The 15,020-nt window shown below is 42.4% G+C and overlaps 1 protein-coding gene across 3 annotated transcripts in view; it reads left to right on the top strand.

The window, feature by feature from the left end:
• The window catches only part of FMN2 (formin 2), a 336,826-nt gene extending 333,870 nt beyond the window's left edge, over positions 1 to 2,956 (top strand). For all 3 annotated transcript variants that reach the window (XM_043926779.1, XM_043926781.1, XM_043926780.1), the window contains one exon: positions 1,459 to 2,956. In XM_043926779.1, coding sequence (XP_043782714.1) covers positions 1,459 to 1,485 — 27 coding nt within the window. In that variant the 3' untranslated portion in view covers positions 1,486 to 2,956. The remainder of the gene's footprint in view (positions 1 to 1,458) is intronic.
• The last annotated feature ends 12,064 nt before the right edge of the window (positions 2,957 to 15,020 follow it).

Consider the following 15,020-nt stretch of genomic DNA (forward strand, 5'->3'; position numbering starts at 1 on the left):
TTAAACACTCTTTTCTCAGAATATACAAATCCACCTAATAACATTTTAATCATCTTCCTCTTAAGTTTGAACAAATAGTGAGCATCCGACTTAGAGAATCTCCTTTTCCTTCTGCCTGTAATCAGGTTCCAGAGGCTAAAAGAATCTCGGTGTTCAGCATTCAAAGCCTAACCATCAAGATGGGTTCACTGAGGGGGTGCATATATGTGGGGGGCTTCTGGTGGAGTTGGGGGCCATTTCACTCTCCTCATCATACATGGGTCACAGCACAGCTGTCGTAATCCCATGAGCACCCTTGGGGCCTAACACAGGGAGTGCCAGGTGCAGCGTTGTTCTCTGCTCAGACCAGGGGCTCAGGCTGCACAGGGGGCTACCAGCAGCTGTCAGCCCACAGCCAAGTGTAGCAAGCCAAGCTGTTCCCTCTTGGCTCGTTTCTCCCTTCAAAATAAAACACCAGGTTGTGCACCAGGAAGGGAAGGGTTTGGAGGACATGATGAGTCCGTGTGATACTGTCTTATGTTTTGTTGAATGTTTGAGGGATTATCACTTGGCACTACAGAGTAAGTAAGTGTTATTTTAAGTGAAAAGTTGGGTTAGACCTTAAAATAGCATTTTGAATTGAGTTCATCTAATATAGTGTAAATGGAAGATATTCAAATAACCCAAATTGGGCCACAATTAAACAGCTTTATTTAGAAAAAGTTAGAAATTATATCTGCATTTAAAAGATATTTTCCCTTCTGTTTCTCTGTATCAAAATCTTATTGAACAACAAATATTATATTATGGTTTGGTTTATGTCCTTTTTGATGAAAGTAAATCTTCCAGTACATGTATAGAATGAGAAGGAATAGTTATTTACTAACCACAGTTATGCTGTTATAAGGATAGAAGAGAATTAAATCACATTAACAATGAGATGAAAGTGTGTTAGTCACTCAGTTGTATCCAGCTCTTTGCAACACCATGGACTATAGCCTGCCAAGCTCCTCTATCCATGGAATTCCCCAGGCAAGAATACTGGAATGGGTCACCATTCCATTCTCCAGGGGATCTTCCCGACACAGGGATCCGAACCCAGGTCTCCCACATTGTGGGCAGATTCTTTACCATCTGAGTCATAGAAGAGAATTAAATCACATTAAGAATGAGATGAAGCCTCGGTTCAATTTCCATATTTATGTGTTTGTACATAAGACTGAAAATGACAAAGGTGAGCTGATACTCTTTCACATCAATTAGAAGCTAAGTTTTTAAACCTTTTTTCCCCTCAAAAACATTAGTGAAAATTCTAAGAGAGAAATCGATTTTACTTACATCTTTTTAAATTTATGAGCTTGTGGATATTTAACCTTTTCTCAAAGAATTTGATCCAAATGAAAATACTATTCTAAACTCCATACATTCTTTAAAGTCATTCCTTCTAACTATTTCTCTTACCTGGTGCATTTATTTCAGAAAGCAAAAATAAGCATGAAAACCTGACCAATGAAAAGCAGAACAAAAATAAGTCACTGAAGCCACTTCCACAGAATTCAGCCGGCCTGAGGGCAGGAAGGAAACTCATCATTTTGATCATGTTTCTTCTTGGCCTCTTGCATAATCTTTATGTTTTCCAGACAGTTTACTGATTGTTGAATTCTACACTGTATTCATATAAAAATGCAAAAGCAGTAGGCCAGTGGAGAATGTGACACCTTTTCTTTTTGAAAAAGTTTATGGTATTTTACCAATAGACCAAAACAGCATGTGTAAGAGGCAGTATCTGCATTAATTCTGAACATGCTAAACAGTAACCTCCAACTTACTGTTGTGAGAATATTCCCTGTCACAGCGAAACACTCTCCTGACGACCAGTACTCCACCTCACTGCATTTAGATTTATGGTTAACATGTTATTTCTAGTGACTTGTTTGTATCAGTTTCACATCTACATAAAAAATTTTCTATTTTAAAATTGAGGTACCATTTATATATGTCATAGATAAAGCTTTCCCGGCTCTAGGGTTGGTCTCTGTAACTATATATTTGTGAAAGAAGATTATCATTTTTTTTTATTCATCAGACAATGAATAGAAAAAAATATAGCAAAAGGAAAACCCTTTCTATACATCATTTAATATAGGCAGGAATCATAATTTTAAGGTAAATGAGGGCCTTTATCAACCATGTCCTTTAGGACCTACATAAAGCCAGTCTGCAGCAAAGGTCAATTAAACCAAAGTTGTGCCTCTCTAACTTTTACCATTGCCCTTCTCAAAGAAAATGACACAGTGCTTTTAAATGATCCTCATAAAATTTCCAAACCTGACAGCTGTTGGCAAAAAAAAAAAAAAAGAGTAACTTTTAGATGGATTGATATCTACCTAGGACTTGTTCATTAAACCCACCTGCCTGAGTATTGTGACTTGATTGGGGTTTTCTTTATGTGTTAGGGCAGTTAATCAAAAGCTATGAAATGAGTATGCAAGAGTTTATGATCTAAAGGAGCCTAGGAAAAGATTTTATTTTAGTTTGAGAGGGAAAAAGTATATCTCCACTCTTTCTCAGAGTATTTTAAAGTCACTCCTGAAGCATTGTGATGGCTTTGTCTAACATTAATAGATTTTTAAAAATGATATGTGTTGGGGTATGAATAAAGGGGAGACTGTTGCTATTGCAAACCAATTACGGAAGCAACTTAAAAAGAAAATCTGAATTGTAACTATGTTTCTATTTATGTAAAATACTGTCCTGACCTTTCAGTCTGTAGTTGATGTGCACAGACACAGTAGTAGCTCTCGGGTTGCTGTTCTGCCATCTTCCTGTCTCCTTCAGTCCCTCCATGTGTATATGAACTTCAATGATATAATGGGGCATTTAACAGAGATTGCTATGTGCAATACTGTATTTAGTGTTTCTATTTTAATTTTTCTAGGATGTTAATTTATATGAAAATAAAATGCATAATAAAAGAGTTCTGTGCCTATTGTGTATATATAACCTAAAAGCACATGCTAAATATTTATCCCAGAGGGGAATTAAGTTAGAGCATCTGTGTCCAAAGATTTTTGAAAGTTCTTATTTCAGGCTGAACAGTTATTAATGAATAGTGAAAGTCGCTCAGTCGTGTCTGACTCTGCGAACGCATGGACTATACAGTCCATGGAATTCTCCAGGCCAGAATACTAGACTGGGTAGCCGTTCCCTTCTCAAAGGGATCTGTCCAACCCAGGGATCGAACCCAGGTCTCCTGCATTGCAGGTGGATTCTTTACCAGCTGAGCCACCAGGGAAGCCTGAACAGTTACTAGCAGTTAAGTATTTAACAAAGGCTGGTTTGTAAAGATAAAATAATAAATCTGCTACATCAAAACATATTTTCTTAAGTTCAAATTTTCTTAATGAAGCTTTAGAGAAGAAGTATTTCCCCCTTTTGGAAATACCAGTATATTAATACCTAAGAAGTCTTTTTTCTATAAGTTACAAATTAGTTGCAAAAATGCATATGATGTAGATTAAATGGTGATAAAAATTGAATTGATCTCAGTGAGGCAGCAGTGAGTGGTGGCATGAAGTGAGATCTAATTCCCTGCCCAGGAACTGAACCTGGATAGCCTGAACGAAAACCAGGAATCCTAGCCACCAGGCCAGCAAGGGCTAGAGGTTAGAAGCTAATTTTCCCTGGATCTTTGCCCCCAGTGAAAAATGCATTTATCATGGAGGCAGAAACTGTAACTGCAGGTACAAGGTTTATTATTAGAGACGCGGCACAGCAACACGTGGGAAAGAACACGGAGAAACAGCTGGTTCAGTTAAGACAGAAGCAAGACAGAGATACACACCTGGAGAGAAAGGTTATGGGCGCCCCCCTAGTGAGAAGGAGCACAATAAAGAGGTGGTTAAGTCATTTACATAGGCCAGTTCTTCTGGGTCTTTGTCTTCCTTTCTGCCAATTTTCTGGTTTCTTTTTTCACATCTGACCTATCCTGGGACTCTCCCCTGGTGTGCACACACCCCTCAGCTAAGATGGATCTCGAAGTGGAGGCTTCTGGGAGAAGCAAGACTCATTATGGTCTGGCATTTTCACAGGACTTTTGACCCACAAGGAGCCTTTCTGCAACGTGTAGTGTTTCCCTTGTCCCAAAAGGGGGTAGGGGGAGGGGAGATCTCTTAATCCTTCACTAGAGCAGGATTTTGTCCCTCTTTGTCCTTGCCATGACTATTAAAGTGTTTATAAGAGACAAACACTGGCTATTTACCCTCTTCCTGTTGTTACTTCCATTTCAGAGGGCAAACAGGAGGCTGACTGTAAATGCCTCAACTGGAGCCCACCTATCTCTTGTCTCAGGAAATGTAAACAGGAGGCTAGTTGTAAACGTCTAACCTGGAGTCCACCTATCTCCTACATCAGCATTATGGGAAGACAATAAGGCAGAGAACATTATGGTGCAAAGAGATGGATATAGACAAGGAAATAGAAGGAAAAAAAGGAAACATTATGCTAATAGAAAAGCATTATGGAAGCTAATGAAAAAAAAAAAGCTAATGGAAAAGACTTTTTCTCCATAAATCATCTTTGAATTTATGTCTAATTTAATTTTTCAGTATAAAATTTTCATCACCTATACGTTGGCTTGTCATCTACTTTGTGCCAAGGCCTGGTGCTCATAACTGATATTTAAAAATGAAAAGAAAGAGGGAGAAATGGGTAAAGGGCCCACACTATGGTGAGGAACTGAAACTAAAATTTTGGCGGTGAGCATGCTGTGTGTGAAGTCGACATACAAGGCACGTGTGAGAGTTATGTAATATAAATCACTGTTACCACAATAAAAATAATTTGAAAAATTAAAAAGGAAAACTGAATATCAAGTTGGGGTGGAGAGGAGTGTACAGCAGCGATTAAATTCATTGTAATGCCCAGTTCAAAGAGTAAAATGATAAATTCAGAGGGATGAGGACGAGGTGAGGGCTGGGGAGAAGAGGGGTCTCTGGGGGCACAGGGCTTCACTTTTCTGAGTACCTGCAACCAGGTGAGCCTGATGGAGGGAAGACGGTGCAGAGGGGAAAGGATGACGAGAGATGTCACCAGAGATGCAGGACTTTGTGGCAGGAACTAAGGTAAGTTTGTTATGGTTTGGGGTGGGGAGTGCCCAGAGGTCACGTGGGGGCAAGGGGGGAGGGGGCAGGGGCACTGACATGATACAAGAGCCTGTTTCAAGTCCCATCTTAAAAGTTCCAAATGGGTATTTGGTGGAAATGATGAAACATTTCTGAGGAGGGTAACAAGCTGCAGAAAGAGCATGGCAACCAGCAGCCAAAGAGCCTCCCGCCCCCCTTGGAAGAACTGGCCCCACGGGTGACAGGAGGTGGTGAGGGGCTAAGCAGGGCAAACCTAAAGGATGACGAGCATCCTGCAGCATCACTCACTGCAGTGGCAGGACCTGTGTTCCAGGTGGCCCAGCCCACCCTGCTGCAGCATGGAGGACGGGGTCTGTAGCTTAAAGGGGCAGTTGTGGCTCAAAGCAGGAATGGATGCAGGTGAGGCACTACCAGTACAGATGGAAATCTGGATGAAGAAAAGACATGGTAAGGAGGTAACACACATGTGAGGGCTTCTTGAATTGTCAGATGTAAGAAACAAGAAAGCAGAATGAACTTACCGTGACAGGCTGGTCTCTGGACTGTTATTTGGCAGAGCCTGGCTCCTGGCATCAATGAGGCCACATAGGAAAGGGGTCCATTAAGTTCCTTCACAACCATTAGCACCTGGAGAACCTTCTCTGCTGAGCCCACTAAAAAAAGCAGCTCTCTGAGCCTTCATCCCCTTATTTAGTTAGTTAATGCTAGTCGCTCAGCTGTGTTCAGCTCTTTGCGACCCCATGAACTGTGGCCCGCCAAGCTCCTCTGTCCATGGAATTCTCCAGGCAACAATACTGGAGTAGGTAGCCATTCCTTTTTCCAGGGGATCTTCTCGACCCAGGGATCAAACCCAGGTCTCCTGCATAGCAGGCAGATTGTTTACCATCTAAGCCACTAGGGAAGCCCCAAACCCTACAACACCCAGTATTCCCAGGTGATCTCCTATCCAAGTACTAACTAGGCCCAATCCTAACTTAGCTTCCAAGACCAGAGGCGATGCAATGCATTCAGGGTATTATGGCTGTAGACTGGCTTCATTCTCTGCAGGGCACTTATCACCATCTGAAGTAATACAGTTGTAATAGGGCTGGGGCAGGTGGAGCTGCAGTGCCAAACAGCCACTGGTCAGCATTGCAGGGGGCACCAACCCCTCCCCTTGTGTATAAAAGGAGCCCAAACTGGGTCTGAGAAAAGATGGATCGAGTGGCTAGTCTGCCATTTTCTTGGTCTGCTAGCTTTCCAATTAAAGTCATTATTCCTTGTTCCAACACTTTCTCTCCCAACTTATCGGCCTGTTGTGCAGTGAGCAGAATGAGCTTGGGCTCTGTAACAGGTCCTGCTCTTCTGGTCTGTGCACTGGTGAGTCCTGCACTGTTTTGGTGATTACAGCCTCATGACATTGTTTGAAGTCAAAGCATAAGATGCCTCCAGCCAGTTCTCACTTCTGAGGATGCCTCTGACTGCTTCCACATGAATATTAAGAGGATTTGCTCTATTTCTGTGAAAAATACCATTGAAAGTTAGGCAAAGAATGCATTCACAGTGGACATTGTTTTGCAAAGAATGGACATTTTAACAATACTAATTCTTCCTTTCCATGATCATGGGATATCTTTCTATTTATTGGTTTCTTCTTCATTTTCTTCATCAATGTCTGAAAGTGTTCAGCGTGCAGGTCTTAGAAGCCCTTGGTTAAATTTACTACTTGGTATTTTGTTCTTTTTGATGCAGTTGTCAACTGGATTGTTTTCTTTCTCTTTCTGATGGTTCATTTTTTTGTGTTTAGAAGTACAGTTGATTTGTATGTATTGATTTTGTACCATTACTGAATTCATCTATTAGTTCCAATGGTGTTTTAATGGAATTATGTAGAAAATTATAACTCAAAAATCCCACTGTTTCTATCACATCCAGGTCATCACAACATGGAAGACAAAGTGGCTCCTACTAGCATCTCCCCACAGTGCCTGTCAATTCCATGTGAACTCATACAGGGGCAATCAGGTTCATGAGTTTGTATGAAGTGGATCTAGGTAACAAGGCTTGCCCTCTATTAGGAAGTGTGATGTCTTCTCTGATTTTCTGGTGTGCTATTGATAAGGTGTTTGGGAAAGTTTTTGACTTTGCTGTAATTCCAAATCTACAGAAACCTGCCGTAGCAGAAGTCTTATGTATCTGCGTGCTCAGATTTCCCAGCCTTCCTTCCTTGAGTGCATTTGCCACTTCACACAAGATTCTCCAGTGCGTTTTACCCAAGACAGGAAGAGTGTTCTTCCAGGGAACCAGCATGCAGCATCCAAATGAGGAAATTACATGGTTTCCATGTTAAAATCCAACCCAAGGCCCATTTCAGCTTTCACCAGCTGCCCCAACTTTAGGGAAACGTCTTTCCCCATTCTGATCCAGGTTTCTTCTCCTGGAACCATGATTGATACTTTCCCTCATTTTCACAACCCTGATGGATGCAAAGTGCACAAGATAAATATGACCTGAGACGTAAGATAAATATGGCCTTTTCTGTATTATAACATGTATCAGTATTTATGTATTTTGTGTGTTTGTGTAGGTGTGTGTGATTAATTGTACAGATTATCTACCATTTAAAACACTTTAAGTACACTGTTCTATGTCATTAACGACACTCACGTTGTCGTACAAATATCTTCTCCATCCATGTTCAGAACTTTTCTCTTTTTACCAGTGAAACTGTGTGCCCATTAAAAAGAAATTTACCTCAGCCCCTGGCCATTGCACTCTACTTTCTCCCTTTGAACTTGACTTCTGTGTGTACCTCATATAAGTGGAATCATGTCATTTTGCTCTGCTTGTGACAGTTACTTCATTTATAATGGCTTCAAGCTTTCTGTTCACAATAGCACATGTCAGAATCCCGTCTTTTTTTTAGGCTGAATTCCATTCCTTTGTGTGTATACCACTTTTATTTGATCCCCTTGTCCACAGATGGACGGTTGGGTCACTTGGGTCACAGTAGCCTTTTGCTACTGTGATGAGTACTGCTCTTAAGATGGGTGTACTCATAGGTGTCCAGCCCCTAGTTTTCACTATTGGGTGTGTACCCTGATGTGGATGTGGAGGATCACAGGTCAATTCTATGATGAAGTTTTGAGGAACTGGCACCCTGTTTTCCACATAGCCTGTACCATTTCACTTGATTTTTTTTATGGAAAAATAATAGTGGTTTATGGATCCACTCCAATTGGTTTATCATTTACCCACTGGTGAGCATTTGTACCATTTCTACCTTTTGGGTCTTATAGAGTGTTGCTATCAATATATGTGAACACCTGTTTTCACTTCTTTGGCGTATATATCCAAGAGTGGAGTTGTTGAGCTGTATGGTAATTTTACATTCATATCATAGACATATGTTGAATCCTTTTCCATTTGCACAAGTATGTTTAAAGGTTCCAACTTTTCTGCATTGTTGCCAACATTTGTTTTTTTATGTTTTTTTAAAAAAATATTTATTTGTTTGGCTTCATCAGTTCTTAGTTGGGGCAGGCAGGGTCCTCCTTGTATCATGAGGTATCTTTTCATTGTGCACTATTGTGCACAGAGTCTCTAGTTGTGTTATGCAGACTCTAGAGCAAGCAGGCTCAGTAGTTGTGGGGCACAGACTTAGTTGCTGCGAGGCACATGGGATCTTCCTGGACCAGGGATTGAACCCATGTCTCCTGCATTGGCAGGTGGATTCTTTATCAGTGAGCTACCAGGGAAGCACTACCCCCATGCTTTATTGAAGAGTTTATACAGTCATGTCTTGGTACCCTTGGGGAATTGGTTCCAGAATACCCTAATTTTGGTAACCTCAAGTCTCCTATATAAAATGGAATGGTATTTGCAAATAACCTGGGCAAATATCCTCTTGTATACCTTAAATAAAATCTAGATTACTTATAATAACTAATACATATAATCATTGTATAAATGTTATAAATGCAATGTGAATGCATTTAGTTGCTGGTATGTGGCAAATTCAATGTTTTCCTTTTGAAACCCTTTGGAAATTTTTTTCTTATAGTTTTGATCTGGACTTTGAATCCATGGATGTGAAACCCATGGATACAAGGGGCTGACTGCAATTTTACTTTTTACATTTAAGCTTTTTATATATTTTGAGATACTTTTTAGTACGTGGCATGAGCTAATGGTCCAGTTTCATTCTGCTGCATGTGGATAGCCAATTGCCTAGCAACACCATTTGTTGAAAACACCATTTCCCCCCAATTTAGTTCTGTGGACTGTTGTGTAAAATGAGCTCATTATGAATGAATGGTGTATTTCTGGGATCTCAAGCCAATACCATTCATGTATGTATGTGTATAATATATTCATATGTGTGTGTGTGTGCGCGCACACACACACACACAAGGGCTTCCCTGGTGGCCCAGATGGTAAAGATGGCCCAGATGGTAAAGAATCTGCCTGCAGTGCAGGAGACCTGGGTTTGATCCCTGGATTGGGAAGATTCCCTGGAGGAGGTCATGACAACCCACCCCAGTATTCTTCCTTGGAGAATCCCCATGGACAGAGGGGCCTGGCAGGCTACAGCCCATAGGGTCACAGAGTCAGACACAACTGAAGCAACTTAGCATGCATGCACACATACACACAGGAATTCATGTGTGTATACACACACCCACCCACACACCCACAATTTCATGTATATATATACACACACAGGACTTCCCTGGTGGCTCACGGTAAAGCGTCTGCTTACAATGCAGGAGACCCAGGTTCAATCCCTGGGTCGGGAAGATCCTCTGGAAAAGGAAATGGCAACCCACTCCAGTACTCTTGCCTGGAAAATCCCATGGACAGAGGAGCATGGTAGGTTACAGTCCATGGGGTCGCAAAGAGTCAGACATGACTGAGCAACTTCACTTTCACTTTCACTTTATACACATACATGAATTAATGTATATACATTTAATGTATATACACACACACAGGAATTCTTGTATATATATATACACACACACATGAATTCATATATATATTTGTGTATATATACATGAATTCATGATATATACACACACACACAAATTCATATATATATATTTATTTATACATATATGAATTCATGTATATGTGGATGTGTGTGTATACACACACACCCACATGAATGGTATATGTGTGTGTGTCCTGTGTGTGTGGTGCGTTAAAAGTCAAAGCTCATGATCTAGGCAACCAAACCCATGATCATGTAGGCTTTCTTCTGTATTATTTATAGTTTATATATTATTATTCTGTATTGTTTATAGTTTACTATTTTAAATTTTTTTCTGGTCAGTGTTGAATGACTTTTGGTATAAGTTGTCAAATTTGTGTCTAATTTCATATCATTGTGTGTGTTTTCTAATAGTTCTATAACTACTTTTCCTAGAGGTCCCAGGATATTTGCCTCCATCCTTTTGAATTTCCAACATGCAGTGGATTCAGTAGGACAACCAGCAGGAATCTAGGCCTCCCCTGAGCTAGGAATGGCTACAGCCTGCATTTTCCAGTTAGCCATCAGAGGGCGACAGTCCCACCTCTCTTACCAGCGCAGGGCCTCCCGATTCTGCCCCCAGACGGCTCTGCGCACAGCCTACAGGACATAGGCCTACTCAGGACCTAGCCGGGTTTGGTTTCAGGACCACACAAGGCTGCGTCCACACTGAGTGGAGCTCAGTTCCCTCAGGAGCTCAGTTTCGACAGGAGGCCATGGGAAGAAGAGGTGAAGAAACAGTGAGGAGAAGCTCCCTGTTTCTGGCTGGCTGTCTCAAGGGGCACTGTCTTCAGAGGACCCAGGAGAGGAAGGGCTTGATGTAGAAAACTGGGGGTTTGGACTAGTTTTGTGTGCAGTGCAGACAGTGTCCAGGGTCCTTTGGCTTGTGATGTTCTGTTTTCCAGCAGTTTATTGAGGGGACCGTCCTTTCCCAGGTGTGTGTCTTTGGCAGACTTGTCATCAGTTAACTGACCACATGTTAGCAGGTTTTTTCCTTGGCTCTCCCTGCTAATGCTCTGGCTAGTCCCCTCTTGCTGTGCCTTCTCTACGCGGTTTGGTTACCACAGCTGCGTAGGATGGTTTGAATTCAGGGAGTGAGTTTCCTCCAGCTACTACTGTTCTCCTTTCTCAGGACCCCCCTTGGCTGTTCAGGGTCCTTTGTGGTTCCATGCAACTGTCAGGATTGTTTGTTCAGTTTTTGTGAAAAATACCATTGGAAGTATGGTTGGAATTGCACTGAATGTGTGTGCTGTTTGGGTTAGAATGGACATTTTAGCACTAATCAGTCTTTCCATCCATGAGCACAGGATCTCTTTCCTTCATTTGATTCTTCAAATTCTTTACCAATATCTTAATGATTTTAGTGCTCAAGTCTTTCATGTCTTCGGATACCTTTATTCCTAGGTATTTTGTTCTTTTGATGTTATTTTAAATGGGACTGCTTTCTTAATTTCTCTCTCTGATGGTTCATTATTTGTGTACAGAAACACAGCTGAGATTTATGTATTCACTTTGGGTCCTGCAGCTTTACTGAATTCATATAATCTAAGAGATTTTTGGTGGATTGACGTTGAAAGCTAGAACTAGAAATCCCACTGTTTCTACCACATCCAGGTCATCCACAACACCCAAGAGATAGTGACTCCTAATAGAATCTTCCCGCAGTGTCCCTTACAATCATATGAAATCCTACAAGGGCGAATTGTATCATCACTTGGGGTGAGCAGGATCTGGGTAGGACTTGGCCTCTCTAGCCACGTTTGATATTGTCTTGACTTTTCTGTCCTATTGACATGGTTGTTTTGATAAGTAATTTATTTTTCAGTCATTTCAAACTTACAGAAAATTTTCAATAGCAAGAATCAAAGTATTCATATTTGCCCCTTCATACAAAATACTCCACAGTGTGTTTTACCCCAAACAAGGATACTCTCCCAGGAACCCAGCACATATCCCCGAAATGAGGATCATGAAATTATCTTCTAATCATCTGATCCATGAGTCTACTTCAACTTTCACCAGCTGTCCCAACTCTATGGTAGTATCTTCTTTCATTCTGGTTTGGTTTTCTTTCTTTTTTCTGGAACCTTGATTGAGACTTTCTCTCATTCAAATCCTGGATGGATTTAAAGCATCAGATGTGCATGTGACCTGGGTGGCCTTTCCTGGGTGGCTTCTTTCACTTAGGATGTTGTCAGTGTTCATCCATGCTGGAGCTTGTATCACTCTTACATCTTTTTCATTGTTATGAAAAACACATAACAACAGGTGCCTTGCAGTCACCATGACATAAGGAAGAATAAGACAGGATGAGAAGCAGAAGCAGTGAGCACCTCTCAGGCTTTTAGGAGAAAGGTGTCAGAAATGTCTCCACACTGGCTAGGCGGAGCCCATAGGAGGCAAATGGATGCAGAAGCAAGCTGTGAGGTCTAATCTCTCCACTGCCAGCCCCACAACCCCAGGTTCCAATCTACCAGCCCTACTGTACACAGCCAGACACCAAAAGGAAGATACACAGACTCTTGACTTAGGAAGCCAGACCCCATGTTGGGGTCACACAGCATGGTCACATGATCATGATGTACTCCATGCGCATGTCCCCTGTCCTCACAGAAGCATCCACAGGTCACTACATGGGGCTTTCTGGGGCACTTGTGACTACTAGAAACTGCAATGGTGAAAGGAGGGGAGAAGGTACGGACGGGAGCATGACCGAGGGGGCTCTACAAATCACCAAAGACCTGAGGCCCTTGATACTAGGAGTTTGAAAAAGGTTTCTTAATACGTAAATGAAGAAAGGAAGCCCATTTAACAAATGGTGCTCAGACAATTTGGCATTCAACTGGAAAACAAAACTGGATTCCCTACCTCAGAAAATACCACCAAAAGCAATTACAGGCAAATTAGGAACCTACATTTGAAAGGGAAAACTTTACAACTTTAAGGACAAATTTAATGAGGGTGTATTTTTTTAACTGAAGTAAAGTTGATTTACAAGGCTGTTTCAGTTTCAGGGGTACAGCAAAGCAATTCAGTTATTCAGTGATTTGTGTTACAAATCACTGTTTCAGTTTCAGGGGTACAGCAAAGCAATTCAGTTATTCAGAGATGCTCCTCAGACAAAATTCACTCCCTTTGGGAGGCCCCTGGGCAATGCCCAGTACTCAACCAACAGTCCTGTAAACCTATAGCAGCAGGTGGTGGTGCTCAGCGGATGTTTGCTGACTGAATAAATGACTGCAATCACACACTAAAAGCAAGCCTTGAGGCTGGGAGAGGATCCCCAATCCTGTCTCCCCTCCAGGAGGTCTTGATCCTGTTTGGTGTGGATGAGTGAAATGGGGCTTGGGAAGGGAAGAGATCCATCACAAATCATTTTGTAAATAGGGGAATTTCCCACTGGGTGTGTGAAGAGGATGTAAGCAGGTACATCCCAGAAACACATCACAGCAGATCCTTCAGCTGTGCCCTCACCCCTGCTCTTGGGGCGTCACACTGTCTCCCTCCCTGAAACATGCTGAATAGCTCACAGGCTTCCCGGAGGGGTGGTCACATGACCTCCCCCTGACCAATCAGCGTGTTCCATCCTCCTGGACGCCTGTGATTGGTTCAGGGCTGGACAAGTGACTAATCAGGGCATAAGCTGGAATCCTGGGGAATGGAGGTTTATTTCCGTTAGGAACAGGGGATACCTGAGGCCAGCCTGTGGCAGTGGGAGGGATGTGACGTCAGCCTGTGGCAGTTGGAGGGCTTGTTCCACAAAGGCAGAGCTACTTGGGTGAGGATGACAGCAGTAAGCAGAGCTGAGAGGTGGGGAAAGACAATTCCTGCTGACGTCCCTGAGACCCAGGTACAGTCCAGCCAGAAGCTGTGCCCGTGGACTTAGTTATGATCATTCTCTCCTGCTTGTTTGTTAGCTTGTTTGAGCCCCTTTGGGTTCGATGTCCAGCTGGCTAGGTGGAGACCCTGGAAATGCCACGGTGTGGGTTTCATCTGGCCTCAGGGAAGAAATTCCACATAACACTGCAAGACTTATTTTAATCTGGAGATCTGAATAGACTCAATCTGCTGGGGCCAGCTATTAACTCTAGGATTCCCCTAATTAGCCCTCACAGGGTTAGTCCTGCTAAGGTAGCTGCTCCTGTCCCTGATTAGAGGACAAGACAGAGGTTCAGAGAAGGGAGGTAGCCAGGCTACAGTGTGGCAGTGTGCACCAACAGAAGCCCCAGATCCTGCCCCCTGAACTCTGGGAAGCCACATGGTGGGGCTTGTCCACGTGAAGGGGCTAAGGCACCCAGCCCCACGCATGCTACCATGGGGGCCTAAGGATTGGAAACTGCCATGTGGCTGCTTTGCAACTCAAAAAAAAGCAATTCATACTGAAGGAAGGAGGGGACCTTACTTCACCAGACCCCACCCCACCCTCTGCTGCTGCTGCTGCTAAGTCACTTCAGTCGTGTCCAACTCTCTGCAACCCCATAGATGGCAGTCCACCAGGCCCCCCCGTCCCTGGGATTCTCCAGGCAAGAATACTGGAGGTGGTTGCCATTTCCTTCTCCAGAGGATCTTTCCAACCCAGGGATCAAACCCATGTCTCTTGCATTGGCAGGAGGGTTCTTCACTGCTGAGCCACCAGAGAAGCCCTGATGTCATTATTAATTTGAGAGTAGGGCTCAAAATAGCTAGTGTAGGACTATTTCACAGAATTCCTGAGGTGGTTAAGATTTATGTCAACAAATTTCTACTGATAATTATGTTTATAGGTCTGTGCTGAGCACTACGAAGGAGGCAGAGATGAAGCCAACCAAGATTCCACAAATTTCTCTCATTTAATATTATAAACACTCCTAAAACATTTTTAAAACTCAGTCACATTATTGCTGATA

This window comes from Cervus elaphus, chromosome 15 (assembly GCF_910594005.1).
Source record: "Cervus elaphus chromosome 15, mCerEla1.1, whole genome shotgun sequence".
NCBI lineage: Eukaryota > Metazoa > Chordata > Mammalia > Artiodactyla > Cervidae > Cervus > Cervus elaphus.